General features: G+C 37.0%; 1 protein-coding gene across 1 annotated transcript; it reads right to left on the bottom strand.

The window, feature by feature from the left end:
• Positions 1-23,244, bottom strand: dnaaf9 (dynein axonemal assembly factor 9). Its single transcript, XM_051916941.1, has 37 exons — positions 23,080-23,244; positions 20,876-20,955; positions 20,619-20,744; positions 20,364-20,488; positions 18,969-19,065; positions 18,776-18,882; positions 18,523-18,600; positions 18,321-18,422; positions 17,879-17,934; positions 17,644-17,779; positions 17,449-17,530; positions 17,324-17,360; positions 17,165-17,249; positions 16,386-16,462; positions 15,201-15,245; positions 15,011-15,056; positions 14,803-14,911; positions 14,649-14,719; positions 14,500-14,550; positions 14,307-14,397; positions 14,112-14,215; positions 13,116-13,262; positions 12,917-13,002; positions 12,680-12,781; positions 12,105-12,225; positions 11,904-11,992; positions 11,480-11,617; positions 10,242-10,367; positions 10,009-10,046; positions 9,357-9,492; positions 9,192-9,278; positions 8,992-9,098; positions 7,120-7,194; positions 6,086-6,261; positions 5,737-5,802; positions 5,549-5,642; positions 1-3,353 (listed from the first exon to the last, which is right to left on the bottom strand). The coding sequence occupies exons 1-37, from the start codon at positions 23,127-23,129 to the stop codon at positions 3,247-3,249; spliced, it is 3,450 nt and encodes a 1,149-aa protein (XP_051772901.1). The 5' UTR covers positions 23,130-23,244; the 3' UTR covers positions 1-3,246.
• Between the last annotated feature and the right edge of the window lie 1,203 nt (positions 23,245-24,447).

The following is a 24,447-nucleotide window of genomic DNA, read 5'->3' on the forward strand; positions in this document are numbered from 1 at the left end:
TAGTTTATAAATATTTTAATGTGTTATTTTGTCATAAATACACCATATATATTAGGAAAAAAGCATCAGTCACAGGAGAAAACATGAGTTACAGTAGTTTTGTGCAAACAACACTCAAATTTGGATTTTTCACAAACTTTTGTTTAACCCCTTTAAACAAAACAAAAACAACAAAAGTTTTTTTAAGAACTTTTGGCACTTTTCAAGTAGAACCATCTGAACTATTGTTCATTTAAGAAGATATCAAAGATATCATGAATTCAGAGCACTGGATATTCTGAAACTGAGGTAAAGAATATTTGAATTCCACATTTTCCCTCTGAATCAAAAAGGACCAATGTTTTCCCATAACGCCGAAACAAGACCTTATGGGTGCATGTTTAGCTTTGTGCAAATAACTTTTAGCTAATAATACCTATTTTTAGCTATTTCAATTTTCAGGCTTGTCCCCAGCCAGCCAACAGCAACTGGAAATTATTTAGCCCTTTAGCTTGTCCTAATTTTACCATTGCCCTCGAAGCACAGCATGTCATCCACAAAATAATGCACCAAATGTAGGCCGGTTGTGATAGACGTTTGAAAGAAAACTTCTATGCTGGTGTTACCAACTCTACTAGATACCTGAGAACACGAGACATGTGCTGTCTGAATGACCAGCTTCTGCTTGGTTATTAAAACAATGATCAGATTTAGGGACAAGATAAAAAGTTCTGGTCAGGAACAAGCCTTCAGTGACCACTGAAAGTCGGAATATTTATCTAATAATAATAATAGATTGCCACCAAAGGCAACGTTGAGACTAAAAAAAAAAGTGCTTCTCTTTGAAAGTCTGACCTTTTGGAAAACCCAGGCCATTTTGGGTTAAGCAAATCAAAAAGAAAAAGACAAAAATCTATCCCTCCTATGTGAATAGCACTGAAGCCACTAATTTATTTTCTTTGACATTGTCAAAAATCTTTCCACCAAACTCTGTTTTATTCCTCTAACTTCAGCTCGACGAGCACAGCTGTGCGGGCCAGAAGGGGTTCAAGCACACAATACCAGGAACTGCCTCTGGAGGGCCTCACTAGAGTCCTCTGTGTGAGGAGCAAAAGCCAGATTCACAGTGTTCATCTATGACAAAAAGCTTTTTAATCCATCAGCCAAGAATTTTTCTTTGTCTTGAGTTTTACACGGTGGCCCTCCAGTGCCTTTCTGTTACTCAGCAGACCCTTACTGGCCCTTTGCACTAACATAGACAAACAACTCTTCATATCCTTTCACCAACACTGGCGCTTGGCTCTGCCCGGGGATGCCCCTGCTCCCTGCCAAGACTCTGCAGCGGCAGCCAAATATCTGTCACAGGAGAGAATCTGCTTCGCCTGAGGAATACTATCATCTGGCTCCAATTTAATTGATTTCACAGCATTAGAAAAATAGAATTTGCGAAGATAAATCACGTTTTTCCAATATGAAAAATAGATCGAACTCTAGCAATTTCTTTCTTGGTTGTTCCAGTTTGGTGAAAGGCATTTCAGTTAGCATAAATAGAACTTGATAAGACATTTTAACACATGCGGATAGTATGTGCTAAAAATGGCCGCTACTTCGAACTACACATTATATAAGTGTTTCGTAGCCCTGCACCCTTTAAGGACAGCTGCTCTGTAGAACCCGACTAATGGCAACAACACCACGAGCTAAATGAGCGTGTGTGTGTGTGCGCGGCACATCGGTGATTGTGTTTCAGCACTCGTGAAGTGACTGCTTACCTCTGAGGCTCTGTCACCTATTAGCGAGTAGTCGGATTCTCTTTGCTTGTCGGTTCTACATCTCAGCAACGTCCTTTCAGAGTCTGTTCGCAACAGGGCGGCCTTGAGTAAAACTGCACTTGCATACTGACAAGGTACAGAAGTGTCAAGAGACATAAAAGGCAAAGTTACTATATTATAAATCTCAAAAGGAACACTAAAAAAGGCTCATAGCAACATTAGCACTATGTAGCTCATAAAGTAACTCCGACCAAAAAGTGAATATGGCTTGGTGAAAGAGCTGCTAGCCATGTAGTGTATTAACACCGGAACAGTATTTTGCAGCACAGAAGAGACCAGCAGTGTCCGAGTTTCTTTGGAAGTGATCTTTTAGTAGTGCCGTAATCATTTCAAAAGCATTACTTTTAAGGCTTGTCTTACAGACAAAAGGCCAAATGTGTGTATATACACATGTAAAAGACTCTGCTGCTCTCCTGCTGTGTGTGATTAGTCGAAGTAAACATGCATAGAATGATACACACCCCAGAATAGAGCTAAAATATGACCGTAATACTGAACGGTACAGATCTAGTACAGTACAGGGGTGATATATGCACACTAATTCTGCTTCTGCCATGCCTTTGTACCAGCGCACACTTGGCAAGCACAGGTTTAACACACCAAACCGATTCCTGGTGCTACACACGAACCCAACATCAAATAGTCAATCTGTTTAAGAACACATTACCACTCCTAATAATAAACCCTCTATCATCCCCTGATACCCTAACCCTCCCAAAATGGGGTGACTTGAAGCACCGGTGTGTCAGTTAATCACTTCAGAATGGCTGAAAAGAGAACTGCAGCACAAGAGAGATCCTCAGCCCTGATCCTCACAGCAGGGGTCGATAGATTGACAGAGGCTGACTGAGGGCAGGTGCAGTGCACCTGCCTTTCCAGATGCACACGGCTGGAAATGAGCCTTCTGTTTGATCACTTTCAGCCTCACTGACAAACTTCATTACGATTCAGCTCAATACGTCTGCTAGGAACTGGAATTACAGTAGGACAACCTTCACTGCAGGGAGCTTCACCACTACAGCAAGCACGCTGCAAAGAGCGTAACGATCTGGAAATCCTTAATGAGCCTCTAATATCTGTTTACCTTTCATTTGATAATACAGAGAAAAAATATATTTTCTTTACAGGATAGTTTTGACACATCTTCGAGCCCTTTACACAGGCTTTAGCATTGCTGTTTAACACAACAGCGTTTCAGCTTTCTCAGGGTGCTGGTATTATTTACAGTCATGGTATGTTGGGCAAAGGATCTCTCATTAGGCTGTGATATTTCTCCCTGGCTGTGAGCTAAATCCTCCCCATCCCTCAACAGCAAATCCCTCATTCTAACATGTGAAATGGATGGTTTTGAGCGGGTAATTGGATAGTGGACGTTAGCGATTGTAAAGTGACCCCCCTCCCTCTCCCCGGAAAGTGAATTTGTCAGATGAGGGGATTAGGGGTCGAAGAGGTCAGCGTGTGGCTGCAGGTCCACCTCTCTGTTGAAGCGCTCAATCTCTTTATTGGCCTCCTGGACGTATTCATCAATGAACTGATCCATCACTGAATACACACATGTAAGGAAGCAACATGTAATGGCAACAACACAACACACAGGATCACACTAGTTCTGTCAAACACAGTAATATTCAATACTGTCGATTCAATATTAGTTTTGATGCTGTCGATTGCAGCTCACAATAATTTTAAGGGATTCCTCAGTCTGTATAAATGCATTTACAGTAATATGCCTAAAATGAAAGCTTAGCTGTGCAAATGCACGTTTTTATTGAAAAAAATCTCCTTCTGATTAAACATTTAACATTCTTATCCGATTAATAAAAGTAAACATCACATTCCTATTTGTTTATACACACGATGGGACGAGTTGAAATTATTGCCTGTGGTAATCGACAGCATGCTTCTATTGCAGCATGCAGACATCAGGTTAAAAGTAAAATACAATTATAAAGTGTGGGTTGGTAAGATTTTTTTAAAACATTTTTAAAGGAAGTCTCTAATGGTCAACAGGGCTGCATTTATTTAAATAAAAATATAATAAAAACAGTGATACTGTGAAATATTATTACATTACTCCTAGGGTTGTTGAAATTAAGCGTTTCTACAGTGCATCATAATGTGGACGTGGATGATTCTGCATCCATGCAGTAATAGACCATAATCGATTACTGACGTTTCTCTGACGTCATTCGTCTAAATGCTCCTGTTGTCTGCTGTTGTCAGACTTAAGTTTTGTTTGATGTTTGCTATAATCAGGAAGTGTACTTTCTTGGAGCAGATAAAATAAAGTAGTCAACATTTGAAGTGGATCAAAAAAGTTAGGACAACTTTGATGAAAGGTTTTGATCCACTTCAAATGTTGACTACTGTAAAAAGTAGTGGTTAAACGGATCGTTGTTGATCCGTGATCCTTACGGACCAAGCCCCACGGTTCAGCACGCATGTGATTCGCGGATCAATTGCAAGTTTAACCGCAATAGAGTGAAAGGTTATCATTTGCACGTGTTTTGTCTTGCTAGTTCACACATTAAATAGATCTAAAACCATTTCAGCACTAGAAGAGGTAAAAGAGGATTTAATTCGGTATCGCACGACACGCTGTTATCGGTGAGCACAGACGCACATACATACAAGGCTCGCGCGCACACAGAGAGAAAGAGAGAGAGGCGCGCTTCAGATAGCTCGCGAATTCCAAATTGATTTCTCTTTCGCGTCCTCAATGCACTTGGATGGACACATACACGCATTATGTCAGTCAAAATACCCCTCTCGGCAAGTATTCTCGTAAACACATTCGGTTATGTCTTAATTGAACGAGGTGAGAATTCGGATGTGTATCTTTCGGATGTGTGTGTGCATGGGTTCTTACTCTTAAAGTGCCAGCAACCTATAAATACCTGCTGTTGTCTGTCGTGTAAATCAAACAACAAAACACAGCTTTAACAAAGATTAATCTACATTAAATTTATACAGTGAACAGTGTCATTTTACATTTAATTATTACATTTCTGTACACGAAAATTAATACTACAGTTAGACCTTATACTTTATTTGCAACTTTATGTTGTATTTATCTATGCTTGTAATTGCTGTACAGTATTTGTTCTTTGTACAGTCTGTTCACTTGCCTTTAATAATGTATTAGTTAGGCTAGTATTTTCTGCTGTGGTATCGGAGTAGTTAAAGTGGGCTAAGTAATAAATGCAAAGTTACCCCCCACCCCCAATTTTTTTTTTTGTGCTGATCCAAAAAATGATCCGATCCGTGACTTAATAACCGTGATATGATCCGAACCGTGAGTTTTGTGATCCGTTGAACCACTAGTAAAAAGGGAGCTCATATATCTGACTAGTTGTATTCATTGATGAAAATGTAGCCATTTGCAGTAATATTGAAATTTCCATTGACATAATTGTAATCAAATTGAATCGTGAGACCAGTGATGATTCACACCTCTAATTACTCCATTCTTCAGTCACATGATCCTTCAGAAATTATTTTAATTACATTGATTTCTTATTATTATTTAATGAACAGAAAGTTCAAAAGCGGAGCATTTATTTGAAATCTTTTGTAACATTCTAAATGTCTGTCAATTTTGATCAATTTAATGCGTCCTTGCTGAATTTCTTTCAAACGAAAAAATCTTACTGACCCCAAACTTTTGAACGGTAGAGTAACCAAGAAAATTTCACCACCATTTCTGGTTAACAAGTTATACAAATATTAAAAGATACGAGGATGGAAGTTACGTTTTTCTCCAAAGAAACTGACAAAGTGATGACCGTTGTAGAAGTAACCGGCAGGGAGAGGATCCAAGTGCCTTTTCACCTAGAGATATATAAAATAAGTACTTAAGTATTTAAACCGCCAAAGCAGCATCTGACGTACAAAGGCGTGCGAGCGCAAGTGTGTGTATACTCACATGGATGTATTTGATCTCCTGTGGGGTGAGCGTCCTCTGATTTTTCTTGATTTTCTTTGGCACTTTCTGTAAAACACAAACACACTCACATTTTCAGGCCCTAACCCCCACATGATTGCATTAAAATCTCCATCTCTCTATATCTCTCTATAAATCCGAATTGGAGTGTTCATAATTCACAAAATTTGTGTTTGCTTATTAAATATTTGGGGTTATATGATAATGCTTTTAGCTACCAATGTAGTTGCTCTCAGCAAACATTTTCCTCTGTTTAACTTCCCACAAAATTAGGGCAGAAAATATGAAAGAAGTCTGCGGATTCCACCTGGTCCTACCTATGAGAATTTACCTGTTTGGCACAATGCCGGAGCCAGTCTTTCAGCCCCTCCTGGGTGAGCCCCACTCCGTGAAACATTAGATAACAGTTGTTTGTTGTCCGTGGGCCATGGTGAGTCCCCTGATCAGGGGCAACGGTCACATTCCCACTGATAGAGTTACAGTTTACCTCCATCTGTCTGTCATTGTCTACAGTGAAAACAGACACCACATGCAGTCAGATACACACACACACACACTGAGTCCAACATGCTGCACACTAATTTATCAAACATGTCATCAGACGGAGCTATGTTCTAGCATGGCGTGCCAACAGCCATCCATCCCATCAATCACTCCTCTGCAGTGGTGGACTACAACTCTGCACTCTACAAACAAGCAAGGAGTCAAACTTGAAAACAACTAAACACAATGCACTGAATGTTTAGAAAATGTTACAAAAACTTACTGGGATCTGAAAACAAATCACACACCAAACCGAATGTAGGCACCAAAAGAAAAATCAAAAGATTTCCATAACAAAACACAGATGATTCATGGGGATAACTAGGCATCGCAGATGGTGTTCGGACCGTATGGGTCCTAAATGAACTACACTACCTAGCGTGCTGTAACTCAGGCACTATTTAATCACTCAGCTCTCTCCATTCTGTCAATCTGCCCACTCTCTCCATGCAACTACACCACAGATTCAAAGGAACAGAGGACAGTCAAAAAAAACCTCCAAAAAATGTGACCACAGGAAGAAACGACTGAGAAAAAAAGAGTGAGAATAGATGTGTGCAGGCCACATCACTTTGAGGATTCAGAGGTGAGAGTCCTACCGTGTGGCGTTACCCCACAGGCCCCCTGCCTACTACTTCTCATAGGAAAATCATACATTAACTACATAGACAAAACCAGAGCAAGATACATCCTGGAATCAAACAATATACATTTATAAACAATCTTAGTTGATTCTTGACTATGTTACACTGTATTTTTCCCATAAAACAAATGCATATTAAGGCAGCTCTAGCATGAGATAATGAAGACAGACTGCCCTACCAGAGAACAGCACTTTCCCACTGATGTGATAGATGTTTCCTGTGAAAGGGCTAGGTTTGAGAGAGGACTTCAGAGCTGAGAAAAGAAACCGAGACAGAGAGAAAGTGAGTTGGTTTTACTTTGATCACTTCCATCCTTACATATACTGTCAGCGCTCCCTTTTTAAATTAAATCCTTTTGAATGTTTATTATTGATTAGGTCTCTGACATAACCGCCTGATCACGATTATTTGATCAAATTGCAAATATTTAAAATTAACTCAATCATTATGCAAGGTAAATTACAAGCATATAGTGCCATCAAAATAAAGTCATTTTAAGTGAATAAGCCAATAAGTGCACATTTTACATCTCTTTTCAATGCATTACTGTGCATTACGTGAGAATTCAGACCATCTCAAGAGGTGATCTGATTGTAATTGCAACTGACCCTATTTACCTTCTTAATCTTTAAGTAAATAAAATTTGTGAAAAATCACAGTTTGAGGGTTTTATGCAGATCACCTTACAATACTGTGTGAAGAATTTAGGAAATAATAAAATATATATTTTGCTTATTCTTCTTTATGTCATTCTACTCTGTGCCAGTGTGATTTTAGTATTATTTCCATACTATTATAGACATGTTAATTTTAATTTAACAATTTAACTATTTAATAGCACCGTATATGAAATTTAAGACCAAACCTGCGATGGAAATACACGTTATATATATAATTGACCTGCACGATTCTGGATAAATTAAGAATCACGATTTTTTGGTTTCAAACAGAGATCACGATTCTCCTGCAATTCTGAACAGACTACCAAACAAAATAACATGTAATTTACTAGAGGTTCTGACAAAATGTTAATTGCTGCAGTCTATTTAAAATGTTTAATGATCTGAACGAATAATTTTAAAAAATGCTTTGAATGAATAATTCAATGACTTACTTATACTTCATTGTTTCATAACTGGAATCAGCTTCTTTTTTTTTTTTTTTTTTGGAACGAATCTCTTGAATGAATGATTCAATGCAAAATACATTTTTAAACAATCTCTGGTCACCACCTAGTGGCATAATGATGTAGTAACTTGATACAATCGTTACTTTCAAAAGGTGATTCACTCTATTTTGATCGCTAACGTAGATATTAGTGTTTATATATCCTAACTATACACTTTTATCCCAGTTCTTCTATGATAATATGAATATTTGTAACAGAAATAACGACTGTGTGGTTGACAAGACTGTTTGTGAAGCTGTTTCATACCTAGACATGGTAACTGCTCTCTCTGGGTCAGCGCAGCACAAATGCAGGTTTGAATGTTCCAGTGTGATTTTGTCAAAAGTATAAAAGACAGGCGAATCGTTGTCATTTAGGAATGAGATCGCATGGACTCATCATTCTCAAGCCATTTTTCAATAAACATTAATTTACCCGTTTTAAACGAGCTAGGGGGCTGGTCAGCTTACTGTAATTCGACCTGTATTCAATTCTCTCTGATGACGCAGTAACTATAGCAGGAAAAACATATTCTTCAGTTTGTTCAATGATAGTAAACAGTCATTTGGGTTCGTCAGACTGGTGATGTGACCAAAAATATCTAAGATCCATCGAATCAGAATTTAAGATAATTTAATACTTTTTAAGGCCTTTTATTAGGAAAACTTTATTTAAGACATTTTAAGACTTTTTAAGGACCCGCGGCCACCCTGCTTAAAGGAAATCATACATATTTGATTTGGGCGAGTTTAAATTAAGGTATGTACGTGTATTAAGTTACACAATAAGTGATGTGAAAAAAAATAATTATTTGCAATATAAATGTCATGATTGTGACAGTTTTATTAATGATGATAAACACATGCACAAAAAGATGCTTACCTTTGCAGCGCTGCAGAAATAATGGTCTCTCTAATGGACGACTGAACTCAATACGATGCTGAGACATAGACAAAGTTCCACTTCCAGACACAAACCTCCCCTCCCACCTGAAACAATACACAGTATAGTCTAGTATAGTTAAACATCCACCTGTATGTACATACACATATAATAAAAAGAGGAGAGAACAAGACTATTACCAGCCAGGATACAGAAGGTATCGTGCATTGATCATATGAGACTGCGAGAAACTGCTGTCATCCAGGATAAGACTTACATCTTCAGTCCTACAGTACAAAAAAAATCCATAATTATCATAACATTTAAGTGAGAGTGTATGTCGGAGGAATCATTAATGTACAAACCTTCTAACCAACCCTTTTTCTGCTAAGACAAATGCAGTTCTGGGATTGGCTGCACGGATCAGCTGCTGCATGTGTTTGAGAAGCGGGTGATTCTGCTCAGTAGTCAAACCCGTGAAGACAACATTGCTGACGACGCCTAAAAGAAAAACTCATATAAGGAACCATTTAACAGACGCCACTTACAGTGCACTTATTACATGGGGAATTCCCCTAGAATGCTGAGGTTAAATGAGGCTGCTTTAATTAAGGGCACACAGGTAATGGCTCAGTGTCTTTGTACACTCAGTACAGTTTGATTGATATTGTTCATATCAGACGAAAATGATCAGGGACGTTGTTAAAAATAATGCTTGTTTGTAACCATGGGATTCTTCAGAGGGATATGCAGACATAGAAAGCTGCTGAACATCACTTAAGCATGCATTATTCAAGTGTAAATGTGGCCAGTCTCATTTTAATCTTTTGAGGGGTTTTTTTAAAGGAAGTTTTAAATTCTGAAAATTAAAGTATGTTTCATAGTACAAAGAACATTCTATCTCTAAAGATCCCAGAAAAATTTGATTCCACATGATATGACCCCACACTAGGAACACATCTAATAATCTATTCTGCAACATCCACACATACTCTCACCATATTGAGAGAAACTCACCCTGACTGCACTGTTCCAGGAGTTTGGGAAAGAGAAGCCTATAAAGAGCAGTTTCAGAGAGCTTCAGATACGACATCAAACAAGGGAAATTACAGCGTGTTAACAGGCCCATTAGTGACTTACATTATAATTACATAATGACATATAATTCTTATTACAGCATTTACAATCTGAATTACAAGTGTTCGACTGGAAAAGTAGGTGTGATAAATGTCATGTGGAAAAACTCTTGCCTGTGTTTGATGAAAGATGTGAGTGGGTTAACACAGGCTGAGACGGCACCCACTGTCACATGGCTGTGAACTTGTGGGTCTGGATGAGCCGTGATTGCCTGGATTACATCCAGCACATCGGTGTACCTACAACACAACCACACAATGTCATGTCAAAAAAATAAATAAATGTAATAAAAATAGGGCTGTCAAAATTAACGCGTTAAAGCATGCGATTATTTTTTTTTCAGTTTAACGTGTTAAAAATATTTAATGCAATTAACGCAGCACCCTTTTTTTCCGTCAATTTGGCTAGCGTTACATTATATGGTCACGCTCTTATTCACGCAAATGCTCTTAAACCATTCAAGCACCACAAGACAAACGAGAACAAGCTGTCTGTGAATGTCGTGTCTGTGACACACACACAACTCGTGTGCACAGAAAGACGCGCGACAGTATTGAGTTCTCTTTCGAGCTTAAACAAACAATAACTTATGCCAAAATACCTGTTTTGTCGAGTATCCTCATAAGAGCAGTCTTAAATGAGTTAAATAACGTCTTAAATTAACCTAAAGAGTTGTGAGAAAATGAGATGATTCGGCAGTGGCAGGTCACAGTAGCCTAATAAACCAGTTACTGTGATGTCTGTCATTAATGTTCATCAAAGAACAAAGGTAACAGAGTAAATTGTAGCTTTAATAAGGATTATTCTATATTTAATTTATAATTTATGCCATGAAGACTGTAAAGTGTTTGATAACTTTATTCAATTTCTGTATATTTCCTACCTGTTTATAATGGGTTTATGTGAAGACTGTTTTAAGTTCACTTAAATTAAAAGTTATTTTTTAAAGTCTAATAAATGTTGAAATTGATAGTTTTCAGTTATACTGTAATGATGAATGTCTATAATTAATGTTTAAAAAATTAATTTCATAGAGATGTCATAAAAAGATGACATTAAACAAATATTTAAATGATACCTTCTTTAAGTTGTTTCTACATTAATTTGTAGAGTAACTGCAAAATTATTACAATTTAAAAATATTAAAAACTCCAATGTTTTTAATCATGATTACTTACAGAAAAAATGTGTGATTAATTTTTTTTTAAATTGATTGGCAGCACAAAAACAATGACCAATTGTTTCTTCTGTATCACTGGCTGTGTCTCAAAACATAGTGAGCAGCTTAAATAAATGTGATGCTCAATGCGCACCTCACAAGGTTTTGAGACAGTGTTCATGTCTGTCTTACCCTGGTATAAGCAGCAGAACTCTGGATGAGTTCAGATCCGTGTCCCTCTGTTTGGCCAGAAGACTGCTCAGGAACCGCTGAAGGTGTGATGCACTAAATTCCTCCGAGCCCTCCAGAGAAGGGCAAAACACCTCCCACCTGGCAATCAAACAGTACTCAGTATAGGAGAATTAAAGTATAAAGAATACTAAAATACTTTCCACTCAACCCAGAAAGTCAGAATTTCCAACTTTCTATTTGAAGAATGCAGTAGAACACAAGAGTACAAATTGCAATTTGGTTTTAAATATCTTCCAATGGTTGTACAGCAAAATGCATTAAAGACAGAAATATCACTTACTAGGAATCTCCCACGTCCAATTTTAAATGTAACACAACATTATAGTTATAATGATAGTTCATGGCATCTTGATTGTTCTCTCACCTGGTGCTATTTTGATTCACTTTCATCAAGAAATCACACAGATTCTCCTTATGACTGCCCGGCAAGCCTGAAATGATAGTGAGGACCACCTACACACACAAACACATTTATCTATTATTATTCATATGCTCTGTTTCCTCCAGCATGACATGTCGGCTCAATTATGTATGGCTGTGTTCCGTGTATACACATGCATTTCACCTTTTTGTTGGATTCAGGTTTGGTGCTTTCAAGTACAGTGTCTGAAAACACAGTAGACATGTGGTCGCTACAGACAGACTCTTCACCCACGCTACTGCTGATGGCAAAATGCTGTAGAAACCTGAACAGAAGTATTTAAAAACATCAACATGCATAAGCAAAGTAACAAACTCAATGCAATCAATAAAAAAAAAAAAAAAAAATATATATATATATATATATATATATATATATACATACATACACACACTAGGCATTTTGAAATGCAAGCTGATTTTTCAATAAAAACAACAACTTATGATATAATTTATAATGAATAAGAAAAAAACATTAAGCTGCAAAAAATGCAAAATAGAGAGATTTTCAATAGTGGTTTTATACTTTTGGACCTCAACGACAAAGAAAAAAAAAAACAAGCAATCTGCAAAATGTCTTGTCACTTGTCATAGTCATAGCTTGTTAGGTCAAAATTTCAAATTAACAAGAAAAAGATTGTTTTACTGCTTTACATTCTGCCACACCATCCCTGGATAGCACAGGGTCTATGAGTGTACGTGTGTGTATGTGTGTGTTACCTGTCCTGCTCTGGCAGCTGTGGATAAGCAGTCTTCAGAACAGCTCTGTGGCTGTTTGCCGCTGGAGAATGTGTTTCATGAAGCTTAAACAGCCTGAAGTACCTGTAAGGAAACACGTCATCAGATACCATCATATGCTACATCATGATACCTCTGGGCTCAAGCACAGAATAAGACCTTAACAAATCAGGCCCCATGCTGTTGGCTGAGCTGATGCAGAATGAAGTGTTATCTCACATGCTCTTGTGCTCAGGGCTCAGCTGATCATTGAGGACGTGCTGCACTCTCAGTCCAGAGTCTGATTTGCGCCAAGCTGGCAGGACCTGCAAATCATATCACAACTCATTTATAACCAAACACTAAACAGAATACAACAACTCTGCAGGACAAAAGAAACCTAAATGTTCCACCTGCATATGTATGTGTGTGTAAGCACCTGTGAATAGAAGCTTTTGTAGCTCTTGGTTCTGGGAAGTACAGCGATGGCCAGAGAGAGCTCAGTGCTGTGTAAAGGGAATGGGAGGTGTCGAAGCAGAGAGGTCTGATACTCTATGAAAAGCACTGAAATATCAGACAGAGAGCCCTGTGTAAAAAAAACAAAACATTAAATACATTTAGTCAATACAAACACATTACTAATAATAAATGCATATCGTTCAAAAGTTTGGAGTTTATTTGACTAAAAATAAAAACAACAATATTGTGAAATATTATTACTATCTAAAATAGATGTTTTCTATTTTAATTAGGTCTGCCCCCTAATAGTCGACTAATCGTTGGTTGTTGAGAAGAGGCTTAGTTGACAAATTTGTGTTCACTTGAAACATGCAAGTAGTAGCAACTTTACAAGTCCGCTCACTCTAACGTTAACCTACTGTACATAAATGTGCACTGTTATTTGGCGCATATCCAAAACTCAGCATATACTTGCCTCACAGACTTGAGAAATATATTTATGGAAAGCTTGAAATGTCTACTTTTAAATGAACTGATTCAAATCTAAAACAAATATTCTCAGATTATGTAATCTGTATTAAACTTGCATGTAGGCGCGGAGATGACGAGTCAACATTGTCGACTTCATCTCTGCAGCTGAAAACACACAAAACACTAGTTTATCAATAAATTATTAAAATGTTCAGACAGTCTCCTGTTTTTTCACGCCACATTTATAATTAGGCTACGTTTGCTGGTGTGCTGCTGCAAGCTTTATGCGTGCGTTTAAGCGCTGATTACGCTATGTAGGCGATTAAAGGTTCATTATTATGATTTATAAATCATAAACGTGCGATTAGTCGACTAATCGCTTAAATTAACGACTACTAGTCACTCGTGATCAATTTAATGCATCCTTCCTGAATAAAAGTATTAATTTCTTAAAAAATAAAATACTTCTGACCCCAATTATATCATGAATGAGAACATTGCTCACCCCATCATAGAGTTTAATTGTGTTGATGTGACTCATAGGAAGTGTGATGGAGCCATGATGTGGATGTACAAATAAGATACCCTCAGAAAAAAACACCAGCTTCCCTACAAGACAATAAAAACATCACAAAAGCATTAATGCCTATTCACAAAGACTACTTGAATCCATGACCTTCCAGTAGTAGTGAAGTCTGACCTTCCTCAGGTGTAGAGAGCAAGCTGTTGGAGAACATGTAGGCAGAGTCTCTCACTGTAAGAGGAATGCCCAAACATGTACCATCCTCTTCCTGTTTTTACACACACAGGTATAAAAGCATATACAAGAGTTAGTACAGCATGAGAAAGGAGCTTCAATGTTTTGTACAAAGCACTGCATTATGAAACTTCACCTTCAGCAGATGCTGAGCCTGTTCAGACATTCGCACATCAGCCTCATCTACCTATAACACACAGAAGTCAATTAATCAATTAACTCAGCATTTAATCAAAAATATCATTGACTCTGCACATGCAGAGATAGAAAATGAGTGCACTATACCAGCCAGCAGACATAGCGAGGAACTGAGGAGGTGAGCACAGTGAAACAGCTGTCAGAGGAAAGAGCGCCATCTGCAGAAAAAGAAATGCCTTACAGTCACATGTCCAGTGTTTTTCAGCACTTAACTGAATATGGTCACTAAATGGATTCTTACCTCTCTGCTGAATGTAAACACTGGACTCTAGAAAGGACTCAGAGAAAACTACTGATCCCAGGTTTCCTCCACACTGGAAATCTGGGATATCATACACCATCATTGATGCCTGTGGAGAAGTCAGCCATTTATGTCAGCTGTACAATGAAAATATTTAGTCAGCCATCTAATGAAAAGCTGCAGCTGGTCTGGAAAAGTTTTTACTCACAGTTTTTACCAGAAAACGACTGTCTTCGTCACTGAGGGGAATGATTCTGTGTAAACAAAGATTGTTTGTTTATCTTTTATATCAGTTATGGAATACAAAATAAACCAATTAAAAGAACAGGAAGTGGAAAGTGTATAATACAGTGTAAGATCTGAAGGAAATAGCTGTGTGTTTGTGTACAGAAACTCACGTTCCCTCATTATTGACAGCCTGTATGCTAAACACAGCTTTGGACCTGAAATAAGCAAACAAAGTAGATTCTCAATTCACAATGCAAGCGGATGTTGTTTCTCATATAATATTCTTTTTAGAAACCAGTGTCTTATAGCTAAGGCCCACAAGTAATCTGAATGCTCAGAACTCCAGAGAAAGTTAAAGAGTTAGTTCATCCTATGATTTATTTACCCTCAAGCCATCCTAGGTGTATATGACTTATCTTCTTTCAGACAAACACAATTGGAGATATATTTAAAAATATCCTGGCTTTTCCAAGCTTTATAATGTTAGTGAATGGGAAGCGCAATTTAAAATGCGTCCATCCATTCATCATACAAAGCGATGGGTTTTTGTAAGAAAAATATCCATTTTTAAAACTTTACTAACAATAATAACTAGCTTCCAGCAGACGACCGTACACATACTGTGCATGTGATGTATAACGTAGGATGTAGGAGTATTGTAAGCTTAGACAGCTCTTGCAGTTTAAACAAAAAGGGTTGTGCAACAAACTCAAGCTCCTCTTCTCATATATCGAAATCCTCTGACACTTCTCTTTAAAAACTCTTGTTTTAAATGTTGATATTTGTCTTACAAAAACCCATCGCTTCGCTTCAGAAGGCCTTTATTAACCCCCTGGAGCCGTGTGGATTACTTTTATGATGGATGGATGCATTTTTTGGGCTTCAATATCTCGCGCCCCCCGATTCACTACCATTATAAAGCTTGAAAGAGCCAGGATATTTTTAAAAATATTGTGTCCATCTGAAAAAAAATAGTCATATACACCTAGGATGGCTTGAGGATGAGTATGTCATGGGATAATTTTCATTTTTGGTGAACTAACCCTTTAAGCAGATTTCCACAGAATTGGAACAGAATGTCAGTTCTACACATTCTCTTTTGTTCCCCTTGTGTGTTTAATAAAATTTTGGATAATTTGATCATATTTCATCTTCCAATAAGAAAATAGTACTCTCATCTGTTTAACAGATTTGACAATGCTTAAATCCAATCATAGAATTCACTGCTAAATCAGCTCAGAAAGCAAGCAGCAAAAAAAAAAAAGAAGGAAAAAAAGAAAAAAAAGAAGAAGTCTGCAGATTTCTTCTGGGCCTGTTTATAGCCACAGAGTGTGATTACTGTGTGTGCTGCATACCTGAGAGCTCCCCTGTACTGAATCAACCCAAAATTGTCCAAGGCCAGCTGAAACGTTTGTTCTGCTACATCCTTTGCCTTGAAAAAATATGCATACATTGTTTACTATAATAATAACCCGAGCAATATTTCTATACCCATAATGATGGCACCATTCACACCAAGAATGAAAACTATAACAATAGCTATATTAGCGTCCACGCAAACAGACAGTAACTTGCATTTTAGTTATGTTCTGTGAACTTTGGATTCTCTCTGAAAATAGTTCCAGTAATGTTTCAACAATATCATTCCTCTGTCATTAGCGTTACAGTTGTGGCATGGACTCCACTGTTCTCTTAATGTGCGATCACATTTACCATTGATCAAGGAATTTTCATGGGCAAAATCAGTCATCTTAATAGAAATCCATGCAATCTGGAATTTCTTGTGAGGGTGAAAGATTTCCACAGGCAGACATCGCAGAGTTGAAGTTCGTCACACAAACTCACTTGTTGACCAACAGAAAGCTGCTTGGTTTGAAAAAGACTTCTGTGTGAGCTGTGCTACACTTGACAATGTACCCTTTTTGCCTGCGAAATGTTGCTAATGTGACCACACCTTTAAAACTTTATGGTTACAGTTATCGGAAGGCTAAATGGAAAACTTCTGAAATGGAAACCACAATCAAAGATTGCTCTCCCATCTTAATTTGCCTTTTTATTTTACTAGTAAATAAACTTTCCTTTTAAGGTAAATCCTACATTAATGTTTGTCACAGTTTTGCTGGTGTAATTTTACCTTACTAGCACTGGAGTTGATAGAGAAACATTTGATTCCTGCCAGTACAGACTGAACCGCAGCTGAGTAGATATGTGAAAGCAGCCTGTAACACAACAGGTCTAAATTTAGTACCAATCCAATCATCAAAACACAGTACAAAGCACTTGGAGTACTTACTGGAGATCTGTGCTCTTCTGCTGGGTGTTGTCATTTCCTGTTGGATTAAAGAAACCAGTGAACATCACACAGTGCAAGGAAATAGAAATGATTTCATTAAAAACATTCTCCAGAGGTATACTTACCCAAGTATGGGACATGTGTGCTTCCAAAGAAATAGGTTCGAGCACAGGCTAGTGGCCCTTTAGGAGCCACACACTGCAGCAGCTGTGAGAGAGATAACAGGATATCAAATTGTTGTATGTATAAAAATACATAAAGGAAGAAAAGGAATTAATGTAAGGTCTGAGTCATCATGCCACTGTGTGGTGCTCTCTCACCATGTGTTTGGCAACGCCCCCAGCGGGGCCAGTGTTGCGGATATGGTCGCCTTCAGAGGGAAAGGTGAAACAGTAGTTCTCCAGATCTTTCTTAGCAGAGTGACTCCCAAACAAAACGAATGGCTGCCTGCTTTTACTGGAGTACAGACAATGTAAAATACATCATATGCCTTAGAAAGAAATAATTCCTCCAGAATGTCTTAAAAATAAGGGCTACTGTATCACATGGAAATACCTCTTGTCTGTAATATTGCTGGAAATGAGACCATGTGAATAATATGTTCTGAAAGGCTGAAAGACACAGAAAATGAGATTAGGCATCACACAATGAATCATATCCAACACAATATTTTCAGTGACTGTTACAGCCAACATAAAATGGCTATAATAATGAGAAAAAACATGTAGGAGGCAGCTTGATGTAATTTGGAATTTATGATTTTAATCCATCAGGACCATTTAAGAAGGCTTCAATATCAGAATGGAGCCCTAAATTTGAGTTTGCAGACATTTGTGGAAACTACAATGCCTAAATAACTATTTGACTATTGGTTAACAATTATTTCCAGCTTATGCAACCTAGGTGACTTCATCTGAAAGTAAATAAAGCAACTATGATTTCATTTTGACCTTAAATTGTTCCAAAATTATGGTAGGGATAATATTACAAACAGTACCTCTGCAACTTGGGCCTCTGACAGCTCCTGCATGGACAGAGCACTCTCAATTTCCATACTGGAGAACAGACAGCTCCACTGTCGTTCAAACAGCTGAAGGTCCTGTGAGAGAATATCACATCCAATCTTGTATAAGAAAGAAATGGGTGCAAGGGCATGTGAAAGGTAAACAATCATGCTTCAATATATGCAAGTGTTTTACCTCTTTGAGAAGGCAGTCTAGAGACACTGGGTCCAATCTGCTGTAGATTTGCCAGAGTCTCTGACTTACATCTGTGAGCTATAAGATACAAGATGTGAACAATTTTGGTGAAGGACATAATAACAAAAGCTGTTATATGCCTTCACTCTAGTATCAACCATATTATATAATATACAACTGTTACATATTATACATGACTTATGGGTTCTATGTGTTTTGTACAAGTAAAAGTAATAGAGTTTAAATTCAAAACCTTATATTTCATGGTGAAAAACACTCCAGCCCCGATTCCTTCCAAGGCAAATGCCTGAATAATGGGCCATTTCTCCAACATGAACATGTCAAACTTCTGAACCTGGTCTATGGAAAATATGAATCAACTGTAAATATGATGGGCAAAAGTACAATACTTTTGCAATACCTACATCAGTGTATCACATGCTTACCATGTGAACTGTAGGGGATTCCAAGACAACGGCAGTCTTGAACCATGGACACAAAACTTGAGATCTTAAATTCCTCTGCAACCTCTTCATCCTCATACTAAAAGACAGAAAATGAAGAGAAAACAACAAACAGAAGATTTGAGATGAAGGAACAGTAAGTGAATGAATATGAGTGTGTGACAGTCAATATTTGATATTTATCACCAGATATTGGATATTTAATTGTCTAAATACTCATTTCCCCTTTTATTTACAGTTAGATGTATTTCTCACTTAAAGTTAAAGGGTTAGTTGACCCAAAAATTAAATTTCTGTCATTAATTGCTCACCCTCATGTTGTTTCACACCCGTAAGACCTTCATTCATCTTCGGAACACAAATTAAGATATTTTGGATGAAATCCAAGAGGTTTTTTCTTTTATCCCCCATAGAAAGCAATGTAATTACCACATTTAAGGTCCAGAAAAGTAGTAAAGACATTATTAAAATAGTCAACGTGACTACAGTGGTTCAACCTTAATGTTATGAAGCGACGAGAATACTTTTTGTGCACAAAAACAAAAAAATAACAACTTTATTCAACAATTTCGTCTCTCCCCATCAGTCTCCTACAACGTTTACGTTGCATAGACAGTACAGGCTTCTACGTCAGAACGCTGGCTTATTATTGGCTAGCTCCTGTATCAGCATCACATGCATGCATCGTGCTGCTCATGTGAACAGCGTCGGCCAATAAAGAGTCGGCGTTATGACGTAGAACCTGGACACCTGCACTGTCTATACAATGTAAACAGCGTAGGAGAATGACAGGGTAAAGACAAAATTGTTGAATAAAGTTGTTATTTTTGTTTTGTTTTTGCTCACAAAAAGTATTCTCGTTGCTTTATAACATTAAGGTTGAACCACTGTAGTCAAATTGACTATTTTAACGATGTCTTTAATATTTTTCTGGACCTTGAATGTGGTAATTATGTTGCTTTCTATGGGGGATAAAAAAAAACTCACAGATTTCATCAAAAATATCTTAATTTGTGTTTCGAAGATGAAAGAAGGTCTTACGAGTTTGGAACGAAATGAGGGTGAGTAATTAATAACAGAAATTTCATTTTTGGGTCAACCCTTTATTATTTAAGAACACTAATAACTGTTCAATGTAATCTATAGCAAATCTCACAATTAACATTTTATTTTTTTATACTTTAATTTATTTATATTTGATCATTACATTTTTTCATTTAATTTCTTCAGACAAAATAGTATAACATTTTTAATATCTGCCACAACATGAAAAAAAAAAAAAATCTGCCTATTCTTTCAGCTCAAATTGTAATATAGGTGCATCCCTAGTAGAGATGTGGAGATTATGAAAAGCAGTTCTGTAGAGTAGATCATTACCTCTGTCTCAGTCAGACAATGGAGGTACAGATTCCTCCAATGAGATACATAGGGAAGCAAGTACCCATAATTCACTGGGTTGCAGTACAGATGGACACACTCTGTCTTAATAAGGATAATCACATCTAGGAAAAAGCAATCATACAACAGTACGGAGTCAAAAAGATTTTCTCATTCCTGCCAAGAATGACTGACTGCAATTGAATAGTTTTTTAACCCTATCAATGAATACGAATAGATGAGAGGTTGCCGTACCATCCAACACTTCTTCTGGGAAGTCCTCTGGTATCTGCTCCACGTCAAAATGGTTGTGTTTATACAAGCCACAGAAAAGGTAGCTGGCAAGCTCGCTGCAGCCTTCATTGTAGCGGCTGTCAATACCTGAAAAATCAAACACAAACAGAGCATATTACTTACAGGTGGCTCACTGAAGCAAGCCATCTCTGCCTGTCTCTTTGGAGTAAAGATTATACGAGTGAAAGAGCACAGGTGATTTTGATTAATTAACTCACCCAGGGAGCAAAGGATGCCATCTGGAGCTGTATTAACATCATCCCTTAGCAGAGCCTGGACCTGCCGTAAGCGGGAACAGCTGCAAAACAGCATTGCATTACATTTACCGAACATGTTTCAGGAAATAACAAAACATACGAAATAATAGAATACTGCAGGACGAACTCATGCAGAAAAAATAGCTAATAAAAACTAAATTCTATCATTATTTATTCAGCCTTCATGCAGCTCTTTTCCATAAAAGGACAGTTCATGGTGACCAAGGGCTATCAAGCACCACAAAGCAAAAAAAAAAAAAAAGTAATTTATATGACTCACTCATCCTCTATATTCCAAGTGTTCTGAAGTCATGTGATGTATACAGTCAAACCAAAATTTATTCAGACATTTTTTATATATTTTTACTATTGGGTGCAGGACACTATAGTTCATTTATGTAAGTGAGGATAGCAAAATAAAGTAAACTGTGACATATTAAACCCAAAAATTCTTCATACAGTGGACTACCAGTAAAATTGATACAAATTTGGAACCAAAAATTATTCAGACACTTTGACCTGACCAAGTGTTATCTGACATAATTAAGATTAAATTTTTTTCTGACACAGTTTAACTATAATGAATAAACTATATTAATGAATGAAATGTTCAAGTTGTCTGAATAAATTTAGGTTTGACTGTATGTGTAAGGAACAGACCGAGTCGTTATTAACTGATAATCTCTTCTATACCAGAGCCATTGCATTCATTAAAGATTTTTTTTAAAAAATCAATAAAGTCAAACACCACTGGTTCTAGCTTGTGTCATAATTAGTGATGGGTGCTTCTGAAACACATTTATTTCGAATCAGTGGTTTAACGCGTGTGTATCAAACTCACATAAATTCAGAAATTGAGGCTTTATGTCATACGGTTTCAAACATTGATTTCAAAACATTTCAAAAACTGCATATTCGTGTTGATCTGGTGAACTCATGAACAAGTGTCTAATGGTTTTAACTGATCTCAGGTCAGTAATGTAGGTTCAGTTGTAATTAATTCAATCATTTTAATGTGTACGTGTATAATACAAAAAGGATAATTACAGTTAATTGTTTCTAACTGGCCTAGTTTGCCAAGGCCTGCCTAAGAAACCCACAAAACAAGCACTACCCATTAATAAAAGAACACAAGTTCATACAGTCAATATTTAATTATTTGTAGATTATATTTAATAGATTACACTTACATAAATAAAATAAAAAAATTCAAATGGTTTGTGAAAGGACTAATTGAGTGGTTACTTTAAACTTTTATTGTTGTTTGCTGAGAGATTATTCAAAATGTATATGAAAATCTGTCTCAGCAACAAACTAACAGCAACTTTGGATCGAAAGTATGAATACGAATTTTCAATATGAACAGAATTTTCATATTTGGGTGATATTAATATTATCAAGTATGGTGCTGAGAGTGTCCAGGGGCAAATTTCCTTTAAAAGAGGCCACAAAAGAAAGGCCTTTATATTTGAGAATGTTGGTGAATAACAAGATGATGGACGACCAAATCCACCATATTCATCACTGGCCATGAGCGAAGCTTATGTAGGCTGAAAAACACTACAACTGTACACTATCATAAAACAAAGATATTCATTTTTCGATGTTTATTCAAAACCATATGTGCAGCTAAAATGGATTTAGAGACAAGTAATATTGAGGGAAATTAGATATATTTCGACAATGAATTCAAATATCACAGGTTATACAAAATGTATCATGTAATGACCGAATGAATAAAGGATTGATTTGACGTTTGATATTCAAGGACATAGCAAAATCCATATCTTTAGGGTATTTATCCAAAATCTAGGCGAACGGATGTTTACAGTTTTCCTGCGCTGTCACCATCTTGGAAACGGAAGAAGTGTCTCAGGGGATCACAAATCAAGCGAGAACAATGATTTCACGCTGAGGGGTGGGCGGGGGCGCTCGACAATTAGCTCAACGACCATTATCTAGTAGCTAATTACATTTTTATTGAATAACTGGTAAACTCAGCATCTTACTATATTGAAGCCTTCTTTTGACACGATATATTTAGATGGATGAGGAGCGCGCGGACGGTTGGCCCGCGAGCCTCAGCAACCGTCATTTTTAAAATAAAAACATCGTGCCTATAATATAACCGTCACGAAAATAAAACGACGGAAAACAATAATTACCTTACGGCAGCGGTCATTAGAGGAGATTTGTTTTTCCTTATAGCAGCCATGTTCGTTGTTTGGTATTTAAAAAGGAGATCTGTCACTAATTCTATTGCTAGTCTCCATAGTAGGAATGCGACTCACTGTAGAAGAGAACAACAGACTTGAGCGCATAGGAACCGCGCATACCATTTCTTCAAGGAGGGGGGGAGTCGTCATTTTCAGCTTTGCACAGAGTTACAGTACAGACAATATGCCATCCCTTGATTGAAATGTCAACATTGTTTGTGACAATTATTTATCGGTTTGTCATAATAATTGTTTTTGAACACAATTATTGCTAAATCAAAACAAAAGAATGACACTGGTGCCTCCTCCGATGACGTCAAGTAAGAAATATTACCAGTGTCTCATGCAATCCTCGAGCAACGTTATTCTCGGTTGAATTTTTTTTTAATGCGAATAAATATAATATTTACGTGTATAATAATCTCATAAATTATGTTTCTAAAGTAACATCGAATATAACTGTTTTCTTAGTGTCTGTTACAATTTTACCAATTTTCTCAATTTGAAAAACTATATTAAATTTATAGCTCATTTAGCCATGTTTGGAACATGATAGCTGGTTATAGCTAGTCTAAGATAGTCACTGTTTCAAAAAGCAGATTGACCACTATAAGCTGGTATGACCAGCTGGTAGCAGGTTTGTTCTGGTCCACCAGCTAATGACTGGCTAAAAACAGCCAACCACGGTCCATTAAATCCCTGAGCAAGGGTGAAATATAGTTTAAGATCACATGAAAAAAGTACTGCTATACATTCTGTATTTTGAATTTTATATATTAATGTTTGTTTTGTTTTATTGTCTTGAACTTGTAATGCCACATTTGTATGTGCATTAGCTGTTGAAACAGGCTATATGTTACGCATTCCATTGGTGTTATCATTGGATTCTTGCCATGTTTGTTTTTTTACCCAGTTTATCTGTCCTGTGAGAAAGTTTTAGAAATGTCTTAAGCCTTTATTATTGTAAAAAAAACATAGATAAATTCTCCAGCTGGGAGAAGAAGAACAAATTTCGCAACATTATCGAGTTGTCAAGTCTATTCATTTGTGTAGGTCTAAGAGCAGCAAAAATAGAGAAACAGGAACTTCGGTATATGGCTTTGTGGATGATAACACTAAGATAAAGACCTGGCAGGCAGTTTGTTGAACTTCCCTTTAAAACACTCAAAACCCTTGCCAAAATACCAAAACAAAGACACACAAGACAAACACAAGCCAGCTTTCATTATACAGTTGCTTTTAGTAGAATACCTTTAACTGGCAAGCACAGAAAATGCCCTAAATGGTTGGGGGTTAAGTAGCTGAACAGACTCAAGT

This window comes from Ctenopharyngodon idella, chromosome 13 (genome assembly GCF_019924925.1).
Source record: "Ctenopharyngodon idella isolate HZGC_01 chromosome 13, HZGC01, whole genome shotgun sequence".
Lineage (NCBI taxonomy): Eukaryota > Metazoa > Chordata > Actinopteri > Cypriniformes > Xenocyprididae > Ctenopharyngodon > Ctenopharyngodon idella.